At 47.0% G+C, this 19,919-nt stretch overlaps 2 protein-coding genes across 2 annotated transcripts; one reads left to right on the top strand and one right to left on the bottom strand.

Annotated features, from left to right (window-relative positions):
• On the bottom strand, positions 1 to 10,245 carry STYXL1 (serine/threonine/tyrosine interacting like 1). The gene is made up of 9 exons (XM_057415495.1): positions 10,131 to 10,245; positions 8,242 to 8,303; positions 7,695 to 7,812; positions 7,342 to 7,380; positions 6,264 to 6,409; positions 4,820 to 4,965; positions 4,103 to 4,197; positions 2,261 to 2,370; positions 1 to 173 (listed from the first exon to the last, which is right to left on the bottom strand). Exons 1-9 carry the CDS (start codon positions 10,231 to 10,233, stop codon positions 42 to 44), a joined length of 951 nt encoding a protein of 316 aa, XP_057271478.1. The 5' UTR covers positions 10,234 to 10,245; the 3' UTR covers positions 1 to 41.
• Positions 10,246 to 10,400: 155 nt separating this feature from the next.
• Positions 10,401 to 18,584, top strand: MDH2 (malate dehydrogenase 2). Its single transcript, XM_057415506.1, has 9 exons — positions 10,401 to 10,544; positions 11,990 to 12,158; positions 12,899 to 12,982; positions 13,958 to 14,067; positions 14,573 to 14,698; positions 15,366 to 15,443; positions 16,584 to 16,683; positions 17,126 to 17,277; positions 18,280 to 18,584. The coding sequence occupies exons 1-9, from the start codon at positions 10,467 to 10,469 to the stop codon at positions 18,409 to 18,411; spliced, it is 1,029 nt and encodes a 342-aa protein (XP_057271489.1). The 5' UTR covers positions 10,401 to 10,466; the 3' UTR covers positions 18,412 to 18,584.
• Positions 18,585 to 19,919: the final 1,335 nt, after the last annotated feature.

Here is a 19,919-nt window from a genome sequence, read left to right as displayed (position 1 = left end):
GGCGCCGATGGGGAAATGCCATTCCCTGCTCGGTGTTCCCTTCAGTAGTCGAGTTCAGAGATGTCTGTGACCGTGGTCTTGTACATTTTGGTCTCCCAGTCTAAGAGCTGTTTCACAAAGCCTTGGTGCGGTCTCATGTTCGTTTTGCACTTCAGGACATAGCTCCAGGCGCCCTGTGAACGGAAGGGAAGCAGGACAGCATTAGGAACCTCAGGGATTTACACGGAACAGCTGCACTTGTAGCCAGCACAGCTTTGTATTTACCCTGTGTTGGGTGTAAGAACCTGCAGGTAAGACCTTGGCTACTAACGCAGGGACACACAGATTCAGGGCTGAGCTTCAGCCAAGCCTGTCACCTTCACACACTGCTCTCCTGGGTACAGGACAGCTCAGGCTGCTTTCACTCCCCAGCAGGTATCTCCCATGAGTTTACACTGATGGAACGTTGCACTCCTGGATTTTCTGCCCTAAAACTCTCTTTCTTCCACAGATGATAAGCAAAGCAGTGAACTATCAGCTATTCACAAGCAAGCCACAAAGGTTATCATGTGTCTGGACTGGTCTGATCTGATGTGATAGAGCAGCTATGCCACTCCAGTTACCCCGCTGCACTGCTTACAGCCACCTTATCTGTGAGTTCCAAGTGATCAGCTCAGAGCTCTGCTACACACAGGGTAGATCCACCAGGATCCAGCTGCATCCTTGGGTTTATCCATCCCTTTCCTGCTTTTAAAACAGACTGCCCCCCACACTTGGAGGGTTGCTTAAGCCTAATGAGACCAAAGGTTAGCAGATAGTGCTCCATTGGTTTGCTTTTCTAATCTCAGTGATTCTGCAGGCTCCAAGGCTGATACAGTGCAATATTGTCCCCTGTGAGCCCACAGCGTGGATGTCTCCAGTTCCCCTGAACTCAACAGATCGATTACTGATCGAATAAGGGGCCGCACATCCCAAATCTCTCCGTCTTTTGCGACATCTGCATCTTTGGAAGCTTTCAAAGCTCTTTGGCTGGACCGGCTGCAGGATCCCATGGGAATCTATTGCACTGCTTTCGTCTGCAAGAAACGAACTTGTCTGCCAGGGGAATCCCTCAGGAAAGCTTTTCCCAGCCAAGCAGCACCCCAGGTCAGCCTTTCCTCCTCCTCCTTTTTGGCACTTGGGGAAATGCTGACTCCAACCTGTTGATACCAATGGAGGGAAATCTGCAAGGGTCAGCCTTTGACTTTGGCACCGCGGTAAGATAGCACGCGAAGGGTTATCAGTGTGCAGGAGCAATCCCACCCCACGATATCAGCAGTGTCTGCAGCCCGGCGGGCATGCTCAGCCTGAAATCATCCCTTGGCACCCAGCAATGGTGAAAGATTTCCCCTTATGTTTGCACAAGCCCCATTAAATGATTAGATATAGGCCCAGCTTCAGGGGAGTTTGGATCAATCCTTTCAGGCTCCCAAAGGAGGAAACATCTTCCAAACAAGGATAAGGCTTTTAAGGAGATGCTCTTCAGTTCCCATGGGAACTAGCTGGCTCTGTGTTAAGCAGGCACCATTTGGATGGTGCCTATGGGAGCACGATGCCCAAGCGTTGCATGCAAAGGGAAGAAGGACCTGGCACCAGGGGCGAGGCCATCAGGCCAAAGCACAGCCAGGTCACTCTCAGCCATCATTCATTATTGTTCTTCTGTTATCCAGAGCTGTGGAACAGCAGGTACTGGCCTTCTAACCTGTATATCCCTCCGGAGCTAGTATTGTCCCATTCCTGTTCTCTCTACAGTAGTTTCTGTGTGAGGGGATTGCTTCTGGAGAAATAAAACAGGATTTTGGAAGAAGTCAGTGCTGGCACTGAAGTCAGTGGTGAACCAGAGCCCTGCAAGCACTGGGTTCCAAATTTCCCTGTAACCCCCATGGTATTAAGAGATGGGATTAACTCCAGCAGCTTCCAGATTCTGTCTTTCTCGGATCCAGGAGAGCAGAAATACTAAGTTCTGTAACCACAGCTTTATTTTTATAGCCCCATAGTTAAGTAGGGAAACGTAAGAATATCAGAGGTGCCAGGATAAGGACCCACAGCTCCAAAAATCGCACCTGAGCCACCTCCCTAACTCTATAAAGAAGATGCAATCTCATGTAATATCATCTGTTGCATTATCAGGTGCATGAAAGCACAGACAATGTCTCTCTTATTACTGCAGTAATGAGGCTACAGAAGCAGAAATAAACTGCAGACCCAGCCAGTACCTCTGGGAAATAGAGCAAGGATGTACCTTCAGGGAAAACATGCAGGAATGAATAAGATAGGCCATGACTCCTGTGCTGCTCCGGCTTATCCCCAGGCTGGAGAACACCAGCACCGCTCCGTGATCCAGCTGAGCATCTGGGGAAAGAAATGCCAATCATGGATTAGGGATCTGGGAAATGAAGCTTCCAGCAGCCAAGCACTAAGGCAGTGACAGCCGACAGCTCCCAGCCTGAGCAACAGGACCCTCATGAGCCCTGGCAGCAAGAGATGGGCACTGCCAGCTCCTGGTGCTGGAAGCCTGAGTTAAGACATGGCTGTGGAGACCAGAACTAGATGGCAATGACCAGTGAATGCTTTATTACACATCAGTGCCACCTTTCCATCAGGTAGCTGAAGAAGAGTGGTCCACCACGAGCAGTCAGCTTGGTCAGCACCACATCACCTCCTCAAACTCTTCCCAGACAGGTTTAAAGGCATTGAAATTGCTGATGAATGCAAGCCTGTTGTCCACTCAAGTTGGAGGAATCAGCTCTCAGTCTGGAGGGGACTTAGACTTCAAATCCCTTACTTTTCTATAGGGATTACTAGTAAGAAGTGTGCATATGCCAGCTAAGGCACAGGTTTTATGATGTTTTGACGATGGATAATTTGCAGTGGAATTTGCTAAGATGAGCAAACTCATTTTCTCCAAAAACTAAGCCCAAGGATGCTGTCAGTCACTCCTAACCACGGTAACTCTGCTACTTATGCCTGACAGGCTGCATGTTTTATTCATAGCCTTTTGATTGCTTTCCTTCCCTCTCCAGAGCAGGCAGCATGGCATGTTTTTATCAGCAACTGAACTCCAGCGTTCATAGGGCAAAGGTTCTTCTTTTACTGCTGTGAAGAGGTTGTGAGGTTTTGATTCTTTTTTAAGCACTAGAACAGTGTTTTATAACTTATTTCTACCATGAGATATTAGTTCTGTTCTAAGACCTGAGTAGAAATGGCCCCACTCCAACATACACCTGGCGTGATGATACCCACACTCCTCTCAGAGTATGGGGAAAGCCTTAGCGTAGTGTTCACCCATAACCATTCCAGCTTAAGTGATTTACTTTAGACTATCAAGTGAGCAGTTTGACCATCAAGTAAACAGCACACACTAATACAAGAGCTACAGCTCATAAACTCTTACAGTCTTTCTTCTGCAACACTACTGGGAAAAAACCCAGGGCAAAACGAAAGGCAAGGAAGTAGATTTTGCTCTTTGGGTTTCGATGCATGTGAATAGGTTCAGGGCCATTAGATCCTCAAATGTCATTTCCTTCTTTCTCTCTTTGTGCCCAGTTGTCATTTCTCATATTGGATGATAAGGTCTGTGGGGACAAAGTGGTCTTTTGCTTCTGGGTCGCTCCAGCGCTCAGCTCAGCAGGGCCTTGGTGTTGTGAGTGTGATAAGAGATAATGATGGGGTTGGACACAATGACAGGATGGAGCTGTGGGAGCTGTGTCTGCTGTGGGCACTGAGCTGGAGAGCATGTCTTTTCTTGCTTTCTCTGATGCAATCAGTTGAAGGCAGGTTTGTGCCGTCCAACCTGAAAGTCTTCCCAGGCTCTACAGTGGGTCTGCACTGCCCATCACAAAGACTGTGGGGAGTTCTCTAGCGTGTGTCACTCTCTGGTTCAAATAAAGCTCTGGTGGCTGAAGATTTGGACTGGTAAGAGCCAAAGGTGTCCACTGGGGTGTGGGCTGGCTTGGGAGCATACTGATTTTGACAGCTCCCGTCCCTTCTGTCTGAGCTTCCTGTTCAAGTGACTCACAGCTGCTCCCACCTAATATCCTACAGTGAGCAAGGTCTTGGGGATCGCAGAGCAGGAACAACTCACCTATGAAATGACAAATGGTGGGAAAGGAAGAAAAAAGGTCTGCTTCAAGTGTATCTGGAACAGACACATGGAGGTATCTGTCGCTGTCTGCAAACCTGGAAAAAGAGCACATTGTGTGATAGGAACCAGAGAAGCAGCTTTGAGAAACATGGTTGTTGGAGGCAAGCTGGCAACTGCCTTTGCTGGGACATGTGTGAGCTTTACAGCATCATCATCATTAGCATTATGATAAGGGATTTGTTACAGTAAGACACCGAGACACTTGTAATACAGAACCAGTTTAATTACTGGTTTTCCATTCCACATGGTATCAGTGTTGGTATCATAACTTCATCTACAGCTTCCTTATCTGAGAAACATCAGTAATTCAGCTTTTACACCAATGTGTTTGTAAGATTTTCTCTGAGAGCTGTTCAGAGATGTAGGTTCTTTGTGAAGGAGGGCAGAATGTGACAGATTCAAAATGCCAAGGGCTTCCCAGTCCTCCTGTCACCCAACCCACCCATGTCATGGTGGAGGGCTGCAGGACTGCATTGCTGCTGTGCCAGCTCTGGAGTGCAGATCAGAAACAAGAGCATGAAACAGCACTCAAATCTGCAGCAAACAACAGGGGCTTCCCTGCAAGTCCCCAGGCCCTGACTCCTCTGTGGATGGGCTCTGGTGCTGCACCACCTCCCTCCTTCCACACTGGTGAGGGTAATGCACTATTGAACGTACGGTGTTGCGCGCTGTTCGGAGATGTTCACTTGCGCTTGGATCTTCAGGTCTTTCTGTATTTGTTGGTCAATGGCCTGCTTGAAATTGCCCATATATAACTTTGCAGGTAGTATTTCTACAGGGTATGTCTGGAGGTTGGCCAGTTCCTGCCGGAGGGAAACCATCGGCTCAGTTTAGAGAGGGTATTTGCTTCCATTTGCCTCATAAGTTCTTAAAGGTAAGTCATGCGAAGAGCTGAACACACGCTCAGTCAACAGCCCATGACACGTTCTACTCCAATGACTCATTCAGTCACCTGGACTTTGTGTATATCAAAGTCTTTGTTAGATGTACTGAGAGTCAGTAACAGCATTGCTGTCACTGTGGCCTTACTTGAAACAAACCCTAACTAAACAGGAGTCTTTCCATTTCTGGGGTACTGCAGCACAACGGACGCATTCGATGTTCTCCCTGGTTACTCTTCACAAGGCTGAATGGCATCAAATGCCACCTGCAGAGCTGCACAACACAAGTGTGCAACTGCATCCTGTGTCTGTGTGTGAAGGCTGGGTTGCCAGCAGTGCCTCTGCATCCCTGATACTCAGCTGATGCTACAGCAGAACAAAGCAGCAGCCTCGCAATTTAAAGCAGCAGAGAGCAACAGCTTAAACTGAGAGCTCAGTCTGATGGGGAAGTTCAGCAGTTTGCTGCTCTTCGCAGAGGAGCACAAAGCAAGCTGGTTTTCAGCGCTGTGCTGCAGCATCCCACAGGTTAGCACTGTATCATGGCCACTTCATGTGAATCAGAAGTGACTAGGAACCACAGAAACAAAAGACATGTTGCAATGAGATGCTCTCTGCTCTACAGCACCCTCTGAATCTGCCTCAGGTCCTCAGATGTGAAAAAAGGGTAATTGTTTCTCATAAGCTAAATAGATCAATGTTCCTAGGTGAAACCAAACAATGAGGACACCAGCGCTGCAGTACATGGCTGTTTTGTTTCTGGGCCTCTTGAAGCAATGCAGCAGCACCTGGTTTGTGATCCTTTCCAATGAAAAGCTTTATAGACATGGAACATGGTGCTTGATAGGGTTTGTACTTCTGTCTGAAAACATTTCCTGTGTTTATGTGGTATTTACATGGTAACCCCATGTGAGAGAGGAGCCTGCCTCTTTTCATCATTTACTACTGTTTGCTCAGTTGTCTGTACTCTCCAGTAGGCCAGTTTCAGGGTTGTCAGAGAAACCCTCCCATGTTGTTCTCATTAGCAATAGAAGAGGAAAGAAAGACCAAGTACGGCTGTCAAAGAATTAGTGGTGAGACTCAGGGCAAGCACGGCCACCCAAATGACATTGGGTGTCTCTGTTTAAAATGACTCTGATGTGAGGTTTAGGCCACCATCATTAGCCATCATCAGCTGAATATGAATACTGATGTGTTCTATTTGCAAGTTAGTCTCGTCTTACCCAGGGCATCCACAGAGTCCTCTGAGTCCTCAGGAAATGATAGCAAGCTGAAAACTTCTTGTATCCTCCCTGCAGGATGAGCACGGGGTGGCTGGTGAACTGCTCCAAGACTTTAGCATAGTGGATGGCAGTTCCTTTCTTGGCTTCTAAATGAGATCAAAAAGCTCTTTGGCAGGGTCAGAGTGGCTCCATCAGTGCTGGGGGTTACCTCTGCCCCACTGACACCCACAGCAAATTCCTTCTCATTTCATCTAATGCTCTGGAGAAAGCCTTGCTGAGAGCTAGACTTACTCTTTAACTGTTGCTGCACGTCAGTAACGTGGCATGCTGCTTGTCACTTCTTGTCCTGAGCTTTTATTCCTCTCCTGGTTTCTTCTGTAGGTCTAGATAAAAGCTATTTTTCCTCCTCCCTGTTATGCATTAGGAAATGCTTGTAATAAGTTCCCATAACGGGGAAGTATTATCAAATTAGATCTATTAATCTTAGTTTTATGGAGGCTCTTGTCTTTAGTCTGCTTTAGGCAAAGGGGGAGAGAAGGAGGTATATTGAATACATTCTTCATGTTTTAAACACTCCTCTCAGTGAAGTTAATTATGTGAGATGACTGCTCCCACTCCTTCTCCCAGGGGATCCATCCCCCTTGCTTCTAGCTATGTCTGATTTGGAAACAGATCAGCACAATAGAAACCCACTTCTGACTCTTCACACCTTCCCTTGCTCCTGTCTCATCACTGTTTCGCAGTGATGAACACGCTTGCTTTATTCATTCCCCTTACACTCCCATGCTTTTTTGTCTTTAAAATCTTGGCTAAAACTACAGTAGCCTTTATACAGTTAAATAGGAGCCAAACAAACACACACGAGTGGCTCTGCACACAGCAGAACTCCTTGCCAAAGGATGTGTGCGAGCTAAACATTTCCATGGTTCAAGGAAGGCCGAACAATTGCATGGCAAAGTTTCCAGCTCTTCACATTTCGCAGTGAACTCCACCAAATCACTACCCCCGTTAAAGCAAAGTCCTTTTAAACAGGATGATGGGAAAGCCTTTTGTAACCGTCCGAGAAGGAAGTACTCACGCTGTGAAGACGTGGAACTTGAGTCAGAAAACCTGCTTCCTGAAAGGCAAGGAGAAGCCCAATCTCAGTGAAATGTAGGGGAAAAAAGAACCCATTCCTCGCATGGGATAAGAGGCTTCAGAGGGATCAGTCTACAGCTAGGAAATCAGGCCTGCCAGGATGCTTTGGAAGAAAATCTGGGGTTTTGAGCCTAAGAACATATGCAAGACAGTCAGAGGCATAGCACAGATGTTCGTTTCTCAAATAAAACTGGGTAAATTCGTCTCTCTTCCAATAAGCTCATAAAATGAAATGAAGAATGGAAAGAATATCTATCTGACAGCAAGGTCTTGGCTACCACGGGTCACACGTACCTCCTTCTTCATCGGAGTCACAGCAATCCAACGAGCTGGTCTCGTAGTCATACACCACGCAGTATCTGACGCACGCCAGCTCCTCTGAATCTGGGACCAGATACTTCCCCGTAGGACTCTGCCAAAATCACAGAGGAATTCTATCAGGAGCACAGCTCCACTCTTGTGGCATCAACACTATTGACATTTTGCAAGATGCTACTGTATAGCTATGGGACAGATTTGGGTCTGTGCCTGTACTTGACATCGAAAGACCCAGATAGAAGTGATGCAAACTACACCAGATTGCTTCATCAGCAACAGCAGCAAAGATGCCAGCACTTTGTCCTTCGTGAGGCAAGGGTACAATAAGTTAGTTCTTGTGCAATGTTCCTCCTGACACACAACTCCTGGTGCCAGTCCTTTGGGCTACTGGAGCTGCCTTTGCTCTGTGACAGAATACAACCCCCCAGTGGCAGAAGTGGAATATGGCTGGAACAGGCTGGGACAATTCCCATGGGGTTTAAGGCAATTTTGGCTCACTGCTAATTGCTAAACCCAGACTGACCTGTGCAATCCTGCGGGCGGTAAGAATATGGCTCTCATCGTATTCACGTTGAGTGCGGACATCTGAAAAACAAACCCAAACAGCCGAGGGAGAGCAATTGGTTTATTTGATGCTTAAAGGTAGTTCCCTCTTTGTAATTCAGCCAGTGGGAATTCAGGCACTGACATCAGCCAGAGAAAGAGGTACAGGTTTTTAGGGGCTGAGAGTTTCTATGTGGATATAACGAACACCAGCACTGGTGTGAGTCTACGTGCAATGCCACATGTCACATTCAGGTCATGAGCATCCCAGAAATGAGGAGAGTGGCATCCAACCCCACTCCCAAACTGGCTGATTCCCTCAACAAAGCATTTAATATTGCAGTATCAGGCACCCTTTGGGGGGTATTTGCACCGTGTAAGATGCAAATGCTTATGGGCAATCTTAGTGCAATGGTCAAGAAATCCACCTCTACAACCCCTGGGAGCTGCAGAGTGTACCCGTGTATCCCTGGGACGGATCGGAGCAGCAAGAGCTGTATGTGATGGAAACCAGAGAGTACCATGTCATGGCACCTGAAACACCCCACCTGCAACCCCTAGTAACAGCAAGAAGCAACATCTGCTCTTGCCCATAGCTGGAGTCCACAAACCCCATTGCCTTGGGATGCCGGTCCAGGCTGGCGTGTGGTGCCTGGCTGCAGGCATGGTCAGACAGTGTCCGTGTGTCAGTGTGTCAGTGTCAGTGTGTCAATGTCCGTGTCTCAGTGTCAATGTGTCAGCATCAGTGTCAGTGTGTCAGTGTCAGTGTGTCAGTGTCCATGTGTCAGTGTCAGTGTCAATGTGTCAGTGTCAATGTGTCAATGTGTCAGTGTCCATGTGTCAGTGTCAGTGTCAATGTGTCAGTGTCAATGTGTCAATGTGTCAGTGTCCATGTGTCAGTGTCCATGTGTCAGTGTCAGTGTCCATGTGTCAGTGTCCGTGTGTCCGTGTGTCAGTGTCAATGTGTCAGTGTCCATGTGTCAGTGTCAATGTGTCAGTGTCCATGTGTCAGTGTCCGTGTGTCCGTGTGTCAGTGTCAATGTGTCAGTGTCAGTGTCAATGTGTCAGTGTCCATGTGTCAGCGTCCGTGTGTCCATGTGTCAGTGTCCATGTGTCAGTGTCAATGTGTCAGTGTCCATGTGTCAGTGTCCGTGTGTCCGTGTGTCAGTGTCAATGTGTCAGTGTCCGTGTGTCAGTGTCCATGTGTCAGTGTCAATGTGTCAGTGTCCGTGTGTCAGTGTCCATGTGTCAGTGTCCGTGTGTCAGTGTCAATGTGTCAGTGTCCGTGTGTCAGTGTCCATGTGTCAGTGTCAATGTGTCAGTGTCCGTGTGTCAGTGTCCATGTGTCAGTGTCCGTGTGTCCGTGTGTCAGTGTCAATGTGTCAGTGTCCATGTGTCAGTGTCCATGTGTCAGTGTCAATGTGTCAGTGTCCATGTGTCAGTGTCAATGTGTCAGTGTCCGTGTGTCAGTGTCCATGTGTCAGTGTCCATGTGTCAGTGTCAATGTGTCAGTGTCCATGTGTCAGTGTCCATGTGTCAGTGTCCATGTGTCAGTGTCAGTGTCCGTGTGTCCGTGTGTCAGTGTCAATGTGTCAGTGTCCATGTGTCAGTGTCCATGTGTCAGTGTCAGTGTCCGTGTGTCCGTGTGTCAGTGTCAATGCGTCAGTGTCCATGTGTCAGTGTCAGTGTCCGTGTGTCCGTGTGTCAGTGTCAATGTGTCAGTGTCCATGTGTCAGTGTCCATGTGTCAGTGTCAGTGTCCGTGTGTCCGTGTGTCAGTGTCAATGTGTCAGTGTCCATGTGTCAGTGTCAGTGTCCGTGTGTCCGTGTGTCAGTGCCCGTGTTGCAGTCAGCAGTCCCCCTGGCTCACCCAGCAGGCACAGGTAGTTGTGCTCTGCCCGCCGCGGCAGCACCCAGTGCTGGTTGAGGATGTTGTAGAGGTCCCTCGGCTCGCACAGCTCCATCCCCGCCATCCCATCGCGAACCCCAACTGTCGCCGACCGCTCGCAACCCGCCCGGCTTCGTTGCCGTGGCAACGGCCCTGCTGGCTTACCGCGGAGGCCCGGCGGTCGCTAGGGGAGGTATCAGATCCCGCGAGATTTCCGGCCAAGGAAGGGGGGGGGGGAGCCCGGAAGTCTCGCGAGAGTAGCGGCAGTTCCGCGCAGGCGCTGCGCTGTGGAGGTCGTTGGAGTCACGGAGCTGCGCCATGCTGTCCCGCATCGCCCGTCCCGCAGCCGCTGCCGGTACCGCTGCCCTGCGCCGCGGCATCGCCACCTCCGCGCAGGTACGGGCGGGACCGAGCACCCCCGGAGACGGATAAAGCGTCCTGAGGCGGCCGCGGGTGTCCGAGTGCTGAGGGAAGGGAGGGGAGGGGAGGGCAGGGGAGCGCGGCTGAGGGGAGCGGTGAGGTCTGGCCCTGACGGGACAGGATGGGATGGGCCGTACTGAGGCTTGTCTGGTGCTGCCTTCGTGCCCTTTAAGCGCTAAAAGGTTTAACAATAAATCCTTCATGTTCCGAAACCTTAATATTCTGAATCTTTACTATATTCTGAAAGTGTGTGATTTAATTACCAGCAGAGGACTGTGGCTGTGTACATAGAGACCAGCCTCTGTCTTCTAATGTGAGCAGCGCCCAGTGGCACATCACAGAATGGTTAAGGATGTGCTTTGCAAGAGAGGCTGCTGTGATTGCTTTGCTAGGAGTTCTCTTCATTATCAGTGAGGTTTTGGCCTCACGGTATCAGCTCAGCCATAAATACTGGGCATTGCAGTGACTAGCGTTAGACCATGCTTTCCTTTGGGGAGCTTTGTGCTAACCCACGTTTGTTGCAATAGCAAGAGAACCAAGCAGAGGTTAGGCTGATTTAGCTCCTGGGTCAATTAGTTCTCGTCAGAGTATAATAATTAAGAGCTGTTATGGCTTTATCTGGTAAGGCAGTGTGATAGAGAACATCCTTATCACCGGTAACTGCATTACCATGTCACATCTGTGTGTTAGCCCCTGGTTCTCGGTCACTGTGGCGGAGTGTTGCAGTTTCGGGTTCTTCTGGACTTTGAAAGTTGGTTTCCTCTCATCTACAAATAGGAGAAGAGGTGTTTTTGAAAGGATTAACCTCCTCCCAGTGAGCATGTTAGAGTTCAGATTGCTTCACCAGGGCAGCAAACCAATGTTTCTGTTACTGGCTTCAGCCACCGTTTATCAAAGCTGGAAATTACAGTCACTTAATGCTCTCACGCCTCAGTCCTTAGGCAGCCGGAGCTACTGTTTTGAATCTATTTCAGGCATACACATTTTCTTCATATATACAATGGTTATTGCATTTATTGTGGTCCATCAAGTGTATTGATTTGCCAAATGGGCATGTGTACTTTCTTCTTATAGTAGCAGTGAAAACTAGAACCAGATTTTGCCCCAAGTCAGACCTAGGCCCACAAGGTAGCAGGTATTAGTCTCAGGCAGACATTTCCATCTTCTGGGTTACTTTGCCTAGTTTTGCTTCCCTTCAGATCACAAAAGAACATTTGCCCTACCAGTAAACCTCAAGGTTCTTCGGGAAGCTGTCCTGATGGTCACTTTCTGTGGGCTTAGGCAATTGAGTTTGTGTGGTGCCGCGTAAAAACATGGGGAAATAGAACTAAATGCAAAGAGAGCATGGTGAAATCCCCAAGGTCACCGATGCAGCTACATCTGCAGTAACCAGAATGGTGTTTGTCATCTTTTGTCCTCAGAACAATGCCAAGGTAGCAGTGCTTGGGGCCTCCGGGGGCATTGGGCAGCCTCTCTCCCTTCTGCTGAAGAACAGCCCGCTGGTGAGCAAGCTCAGCCTCTATGATATTGCTCACACTCCAGGCGTGGCAGCTGACCTCAGCCACATCGAGACAAAAGCGAATGTGAAAGGTACTGTGCGCTGCTGGAAGTGATTCTGAAGGGTGTTGTCTCATACTTGAAGATGCCCATTGCTTGTGAAGGGGAATCTTCACATGATCTTGAAGCCTACTGTCAATTTAAGTAGCTTTTACTCAAGCAGTGTGTGATGAGTGAAGGCTTAGCTGATTAGATGAAGATGGGCTGTGGTTGCACTGTTGAAGGGGAATTCGGAATAACTGGCAGGAAACATTCAGTAAAATCATCTTTGGGAGCGGGGGGGGAAGCCTGAGCGTTGAATTCTACAGATAGACTGAAGCTCCCTGGGCATCTGTGTGAGTTCTGTGTGCTGCTGTTCTGAAGGGAGAGCTGTCAAGTTCTGATGAAACCAAAACGTAATCTACTGATATTCATTTTATCCAAGGATCACCAAGAGACTGCATTTGACTTGAATGCAATCTCTGCAATTCTCTGGGGGTACTGACTAATGCAAGCTAGGGGGGTTGGAGGGTTCAGTACATATAGCAGGAGGAGCTGAGGGGTTTTGAAACAGGTGAATGTGAGATTCTCAGCACTTACTCTGTAAGTTTTGAAACGATATAAGATCAAATGGAATCCATCCATAGTTGTATTGCTTTGCTTTTCAGCATAAGGCTGAGTTGAAGGCTCAGTTAAATAAGGAATTGGGTGCTTCTGGGCATAATCTTGCATTTCAAAGTGTTGGGTATTGAATAGCTGGCAAAAACGTAATGCCTGAATGTCTTCCATTTCAGGCTTCATGGGACCTGAGCAGCTGCCAGAATGTCTGAAGGGCTGTAATGTTGTAGTTATTCCTGCAGGAGTACCTAGAAAACCAGGTATGTTCTCTTTGTTAAAAAGCCCTAGGGCTTCATTGAAGTGTGTGTCTGCAGTAGTGTTATTCAAATAGAGCTGTATCTGGTGCTTTGTGGTACTGTTGGCTTGGGATATAAGTGTCTATTAATGACACTGACCTAGAGTTTGCTTGTTGTCATATCAGATACCTCATTTGGCCTGTCTCTTGGATTGTCCCTCCTAAAGTGGGCAGGATTGATTTCTGGGGTTCCTGTGTAGGGGTGAGGTGCAAAGACCTCTCATGCAAGTGATCCTGAATCTCCCTTCGTGTTTTTTTGCCCAGAGCAATGCTCTAGTGAAAAACCTGGTTCTTTGTTTAATTTCTCAGCAGAATAGAAATAATCTATTTGTTTTGCATTAACTGTTCTGTAACTTCTCTGGGCATCTCTGAATGAATGCTACTAAGGCTTCCTGGAATGTCTCTGACCTGCTCCATTTCTGCTCTGTTTTTCAGTTCCCTGTTGGGAGTGTAAGAAAATCCTAGACTTGATAGCCTAGCTCTTTCTAATTCATAATTTTTCATGGTTAAAGTAGCTGCTGCACCAGAAATAAGAGGTGGCACTTGCAGCAAGCAGCAGTATTGTACACAGAGCAGTTGGCATTCAGACTGTAGCTGTGGAGGTGACTGCAGAGGAGAAGGAGAACTCATCTTAGGAGCAGTTATGCAGCGGTACAGTGGTGTCAGTGTGGGCACACTGTGCTTCAAGCTGCCTGGGTGACATAGATCCTGCTGGTTGACACTTGGGTGGGCTGCTCCATCTGAAAGGCCAGAAATCTTTTATTAGTGAGAGGAGTTCTGTTTGGAGCCAATTCATTGCTGCAGCTGCAGAGAGTTTCCTCTTGACGCATGAATCCAGAAGCTGATGTTCCTGTCTCCAGAGCAGAGTTTTGACTGGGATGCTTGCCCATTAGTTAGTAGACTATGAGTAACTTAAAATACTGTATGGGATGTATTTTAGGTATGACCCGTGATGACCTGTTCAACACCAATGCTAGCATTGTTGCTACTTTGACATCTGCCTGTGCAAAGCACTGTCCAGAAGCCATGATCTGTATCATTTCTAACCCGGTAAGCATCTTGTGGGGACCTTGAAAATTTAGAGGTGAGGGGGGGAAAACCCCACCCCAGACTGAGAATACTGCAGTAATCTGAGTTCCTGTTAGTTTTGACCAGTATCTTCAAGGCCTACAGTGTTATGTACAGAAAAGGAGTAAAAGCCTGATTCTACTAACCTATTTTTCTTGGCTGTATTTAAGTCAGAGGAGACTTGGATGTGAAAGTGCGTAGTATCTCTACATTGGTATGCCAGTGGTTCTAGTACAAGCTGGTGTTTTAGCTGGAATAAATATCTTGGCTCCCTAAGGGTACAGCCTTTGTAATGTGAATGAGCAAATTTATTGTCTTAATGGTTATTTAAAATGGATGAGTTCCTGACTGTAAATTGCTCTTCAATTTAGGAATTAAAGTAATTGGCTGCAGTTGACTTCAGGTTGTTTAGTGGCCTGTTCAGTTCATGCACTGGGCTTCGTTATTACACTGGTTTCAACAAATGCTTGCCTTTTCTTGCTTATAGGTAAATTCGACCATCCCAATCACTTCTGAAGTCTTCAAGAAGCATGGAGTGTATAATCCCAAGAAAATCTTTGGTGTTACAACGCTGGACATTGTCAGAGCGAATACTTTTGTGGCTGAACTAAAGGTAGTTTATAGTGACAGATGCTGGGGGAAGGATGCTGCCTGTTTCTGTCATCAGATCTATCAACAGTGTGTTTAAAATCACTGCAGAGGGCCGAAGGAGCTCAGATTTCTGTAGAGCTAGAGGTGAAGGCAGTGATTCCCTGCTCTCTTCTCTAGAGCAGCCTGGGATAGGGTTTCTTGCAATATGTGATTCAAGAGTCTTTGACCTTTCCTTTTGATAGCTGTCCCTTGTGAGCAAGCTACTTGTTCATCTTCATTCTGTTGGCATTTGTAGGTGCAACTGGAGGAGAGGGTTGAATTTTGTAGTGTGTATTTGCAAGTCAAACTATCAATGCTGCGTGTTACAGGATATTCTGCAATTATCAGGAGGTGTAACAGGTTCCTGCTCGTAATATCTCTGGTGAACTTTGCACAAGCACTGCTGTTTATCTGAACTTGCACTAATAATATCCTGTACCTGTCTAAAGTTATCAGAGTAAGCTGGAGTTCAGCTCCATAGATCTGGCTTTGTTCCTGGAGTACAGCTGCCTCTGAAACTCTTGCCCTGTGTTGCACTGGGTTATCAATGTGTCTGAATACCCAGGGCAGAAAATGAAGCAGGGTGGTTTTACATGTTTTTTCTTGCCAATACACTTCAGAAGCTGGAAGTGTATTCATGTTTCCCTTAGGGCTTAGATCCAGCTCGAGTAAGTGTTCCAGTTATCGGTGGTCATGCTGGGAAGACTATCATCCCTCTGATCTCTCAGGTAAGTCATAGTTACTGATGTGGGTGGCATTACACTCATCAGTGTGTTAAAGTTGATGTAAAGTGTCTTTGTGATGGCGTGTAATGTGCTAAGATACAGCAGAGACAGTCTCCCCTGCTCTTGTGGCAGCCCTCATTCTAAGATGAGGAACAGGATACTGGAAGGCAGCGAGCTCATTTGGGTGGTTTAAACAGTTCCAGCTTTTCTCCTCTAAAGGAGTTTGGGATAAGAACTGAGGTGTAGTGCAGGTGTTCAGATGTCTCAGCACTGGTTGGTTTGGTTCTTACTGTCTGTGACAGGTGTTTCATGATGTCTGTGCCTGTCTTCAGCAGGAAAATGAAACAGATTTTGCCCTGGTGGGCTAGTGTGGACACTTTCACACACAGCATTGAAATGAGGAGTCATAGCTCAGGCTGTGTGGGGAAGCCTGCTTCAGCAGTTACTGGTAGTCAGGGAGAGGCTCCCTTCAGGGATCTAAGCCAGAAGGAAATGCAGTTCTAAAGCAGGCTGCAGCTTCATGAGGAAATAACTAGGATATGGCCAATTAATCTGTAAGAAGGGGGAGAAAAGAGCTTTGCTCTAAGTGGGGAGTAAAGTATGCTTCACAGAAGGATGTTGTTAGGGAATAAAAGCATGAGCTTTGGAGCAGCTGAATCCTGAGAGGATGCTCCTGTTAGTCAATTGGGACCTACACAGCTGTGCTTAACATACTTTGTATCTGGAGGTTCAGTAACTTCCTAAATACTGCTGGCAGACTGGATCCTTCATAAGGCTCTTGACTACCATAATGCCACAGTGACCCAAATATTTACAAGGTGGCTTTTTAAAATTCCTAAGGCCTTTTACCTGCTTGGAGGGCATCTGTCTGGTGCAAAGGACTACACCGTAGTGAGTAATCATGGCAGGCTGTGGTTTTGCTGGCAGGCTGTGGTTTGCCCTTTAGCTGGCCATGGCTGCATGTTTCCTGTTCGAGTCCATGCAATAACTAGCAGCCTCAGTGTTACACAATCTGGGGTGATTTTCCCAGTTGAGAACTGTTGGTAACAACTGTAACAGTACAGAAAGCATCGTGTGGTTGGCCTTATGCTGAATCTGGAGGGGTCCTGGTCTTTGATAGTAACTTCTCTTTTTCCAATGTAGTGCACACCAAAAGTGGACTTTCCTCAAGATCAGCTGGTAAAGCTTACAGGGAGAATTCAAGAAGCTGGCACTGAAGTTGTTCAAGCTAAAGCAGGAGCAGGTTGGTTCTTGACTACAGCTTCCAAGTGATTCTTGTTGGCTAGCTGAATGGATGCACTCTTCTTCAGTTTAATATCGTTTACGACTGTGGTGCAGAATTGGGAGCTGCTGATTACAAATCTAGCTCCTCTGCCGTGTCAGTGACTGCCTGAACTGTGGCACTAGAAGCAGCTCAGTTTGTAGGTAAGACTAAACATTAACTGATCCTATGTCATGTATGGCTTTAGAAAGAATGTATTCTGACAAATTAAGCTGTTTCTTCCTATCAATCTGGTCAACTGAATACTGTGTTGCTGGCCAAAAGCTGCTGCTTTATCTGGCTGGCTGGGAGCTTGAAGTCTGACACTGCAGCTCTGTGAACATACTAGTGTGGAAGCCTTTGAAGCTGAAGAAAATATCCAATTCCAACACGACCTGTTCTAAAAGTGATTTAACTTTTACAGGCTCTGCCACCTTGTCTATGGCCTATGCTGGTGCTCGGTTTGTGTTCTCTCTGGTGAATGCAATAAATGGCAAGGAAGGGGTCATCGAATGTGCCTTTGTTCGATCGGACGAGACGGAGAGCCCCTACTTCTCTACACCTCTGCTCCTGGGAGTATGTACTTTAAGTGATGAGGCTTACAAACAGCAGCTACAGGCTTGTGGCTTTTACTCAGTGATTTCAGTTTAGTCTAATGTTAGGTATCACTGAAGTTAACAGCTGAGCCCACCTTTAACAGTCCTTGAACGTTTGGGTATTGTGCTTAGGCAGATACCTCCTGCTTGACAGGGATGAAGCTGCTTTTATCTGCTTGGAGTCTGCGCTGAGTAACCCGAGATTCAGGCTCAGCTTAAGAGGTCATGCTTGCCTCAAGCCACTGCCTGTTTGTGGGGGGCTTTCATATGATTAACCAGAGTCAGCAAGCCTGTCTCCTCAGCTCAATCTGCTACAAGCAGATCTGTCAGAAACTGAGGCACATGGGGAACTATAGCATGGATTAGGATTAATAGATTGCTTTTGGGACCTCTGCTGAACTCTGAAAGCAGCGTTCCTTTTGTCTCATTTACCCTGTGGGTGGAGTGAAAAACAAGGATGCTGCAGCCCTGTCGTGGCTGCTGGAATGCAAAGGGTGGTGTAATGCTGTCTTAGGTGCTGGCTGGTGAAGGAATGGAAGTAAAGGGGTAGTAAAGTAGAAGGGTTAGATGTAGGCATGGGATCTTGGAATCCTAGGAGTGCAACTCTGAAGCAGTTTTGGATTGCAAGCCAATGGCAAGTGAAGGGCATGCACCAGGAGAGAGGTTCTCTTGGCACATGGTGGGTTTGAAGGTAGGAAGAGGTGTGAAGGAGCAGTTAGTGTCAGTCTCCTGAAGGAGCTGATGGACTGGCTTCAAGTTTCACACTTCTGAGCAGTGAATGAGAAGTTTGAAGGCTGTAGAAGCTGCTATAGATAGTAAGAGGCTTCTGAGCTCTGCCAGGAAGCACAGGGTTGGCAGACTGGAGATGACAGAGATCCTGGGCTGGGTCTTCATCTCAGCTTGGTAATACCTAATCAGAGCTGTTAAGTTACTCTGTAGGTCATTTGATTAATGGTTAATCCTTAAATCCTCTTTCCCTCAGAAAAATGGAATTGAGAAGAACCTAGGCATTGGCAAGATCACCCCCTTTGAACAGAAGATGGTTGCTGATGCTATGTCTGAGCTGAAGGCTTCTATTAAGAAAGGAGAGGAGTTTGCAAAGAACTTCAAGTGAAGAGTTGATGACGGAGAGGAATGAACAGCTTCCTTAATTTATTAAGGCATCATGTCACTTTATGACTTCTGATTCAAAGCTCTTGCTTTGATTGAAGTCTGTCTGTATTAGATTAATGATTGTTGCCAGTGCTGAGTCTGATCATCAATAAAACGGCCTCATTTTTTCAGTGTCCCATCTGGAATTGTCCTGGTGTGCTGGTCTTTTGAAGGTTGAAGTTGTAGGTCTCAAGTTACCAGTTTCAGGAGGCATGAAACAGCCTCTTAAAGTGGGTGAACTGATGAAGTTCAACTCTGCTGCTGCCTGGGTTTTGGCTTGGGCTGCTTGTTGAGTGCAGGAGCTGGGAACTCAGGCATGAAGAAGTAAGATCAAGATGGACAGAGGAGGCTTGTGAAAGGGATAACTGAGTGATCCAGGAGGTGTTTTTCAGGAGATGCTGTTTCCTCTGTTAACCTCGCATTGCGTTAGTCTCTTACGTAATTTGATTTCAAAGGAGTTAGTACAGAGCTGAGACATCAGTCCTGCTCCGGGAGAAGAATTAAAATGCTGAAAGTGACTTTCTAGTTAGGAACAAAAGCCTTGATTTAGTGTCTGCATAAACTTCTTTCCCATTCATCCTCTGGTGGATATAAAAACAAATGTCTGCAAGGAGATGGTGATGATGAGTTCTGCACTGACTTCTTTGAAGGTAAGCTTTAAGGAAAGAAGCTATTAATTCCCTCTTCCTCCATGTGCTGCTCACCCCATTGCTTTGAATTGCTTTAATCCATGTAGGTCAACTTCCAAGTTGAACAGGCTTTATTTTGATTAGATGAAGGAAACTCCAAAGCCCAGCCCTTCTGGAGGAGCTGAGGTGAGCAAGAGAACCTGCTGTAGAAGCTTCTAAGGAAGATACCTAAAGGTAGTAGGTGCTCATTGGTCACTGCCTTTTTATTCCTCCCACTTCTGCTTTAACTCTCTTCTGAACTGGGTTTTAATTTATTTATTTGATTTTAACTAGTTTGTCATTGAATTGGATCACACAGTTGTGACACCGTTGGAGACCAAAGGGCTTGGCTCTTTCCCTGCCCTGTGGAACACGGAGGCAGAGAGGATAGCAAGCACAGTTCCTGTCACTCCTGCAGAAATTCACTGTATTAAAGCATGGGTTCTTTACAAGAATAGTACGTAATAGAAGCGTTGGCAGTCATTACTCAGCAGGCTTGGAACAAAGTAATTATTAGGTGGTATTAATAGAATGAAATACATGTTGGAGGGGTGCAGAGGAGGATGTGGGAACTGGAGGACACAGAGGAGTGGTGACTAGCCAGACCTTGGCCAGCTATGACACCAAGCTAATGGCTGCAGGGAGAGCCTTGCCTTACAACCAGGAGGAAAAACACATACACTTATTGTAGTCCTGCTGTAAGACAGCAGCTCGAGCATATTTGGGGGTTGGAGATGTTTTAGAACTTGAGGTTCCTGGTGTGGCTTAGGTGGTTCCACCTTTTTCTTGTGTCAGCAGTCCA

This window comes from Pezoporus wallicus, unplaced genomic scaffold (assembly GCF_028554395.1).
Source record: "Pezoporus wallicus isolate ANWC-B61680 ecotype Strahan unplaced genomic scaffold, APGP_CSIRO_Pwel_v1 contig_7856, whole genome shotgun sequence".
In the NCBI taxonomy this organism is placed as follows: Eukaryota; Metazoa; Chordata; class Aves; order Psittaciformes; family Psittacidae; genus Pezoporus; species Pezoporus wallicus.
The sequence above is the reverse complement of the archived record's forward strand: the minus strand, read 5'-3'. Positions and strand labels throughout refer to the sequence as shown.

Excerpts from the sequence above, each read along its gene's own strand:
- STYXL1 (XM_057415495.1), bottom strand. The coding sequence starts at position 10,233 with ATGGCGGGGATGGAGCTGTGCGAGCCGAGGGACCTCTACAACATCCTC. Across the intron at positions 4,966-6,263 it reads GGACTCTGTGGATGCCCTGG|GAACTGGCCAACCTCCAGAC; the intron begins GTAAGACGAGAC and ends TCCCTCCGGCAG. Across the intron at positions 2,371-4,102 it reads CACCATTTGTCATTTCATAG|ATGCTCAGCTGGATCACGGA; the intron begins GTGAGTTGTTCC and ends TTCTTTCCCCAG.
- MDH2 (XM_057415506.1), top strand. The coding sequence starts at position 10,467 with ATGCTGTCCCGCATCGCCCGTCCCGCAGCCGCTGCCGGTACCGCTGCC. Across the intron at positions 15,444-16,583 it reads TCATCCCTCTGATCTCTCAG|TGCACACCAAAAGTGGACTT; the intron begins GTAAGTCATAGT and ends TTTCCAATGTAG. Across the intron at positions 17,278-18,279 it reads CTACACCTCTGCTCCTGGGA|AAAAATGGAATTGAGAAGAA; the intron begins GTATGTACTTTA and ends TCTTTCCCTCAG.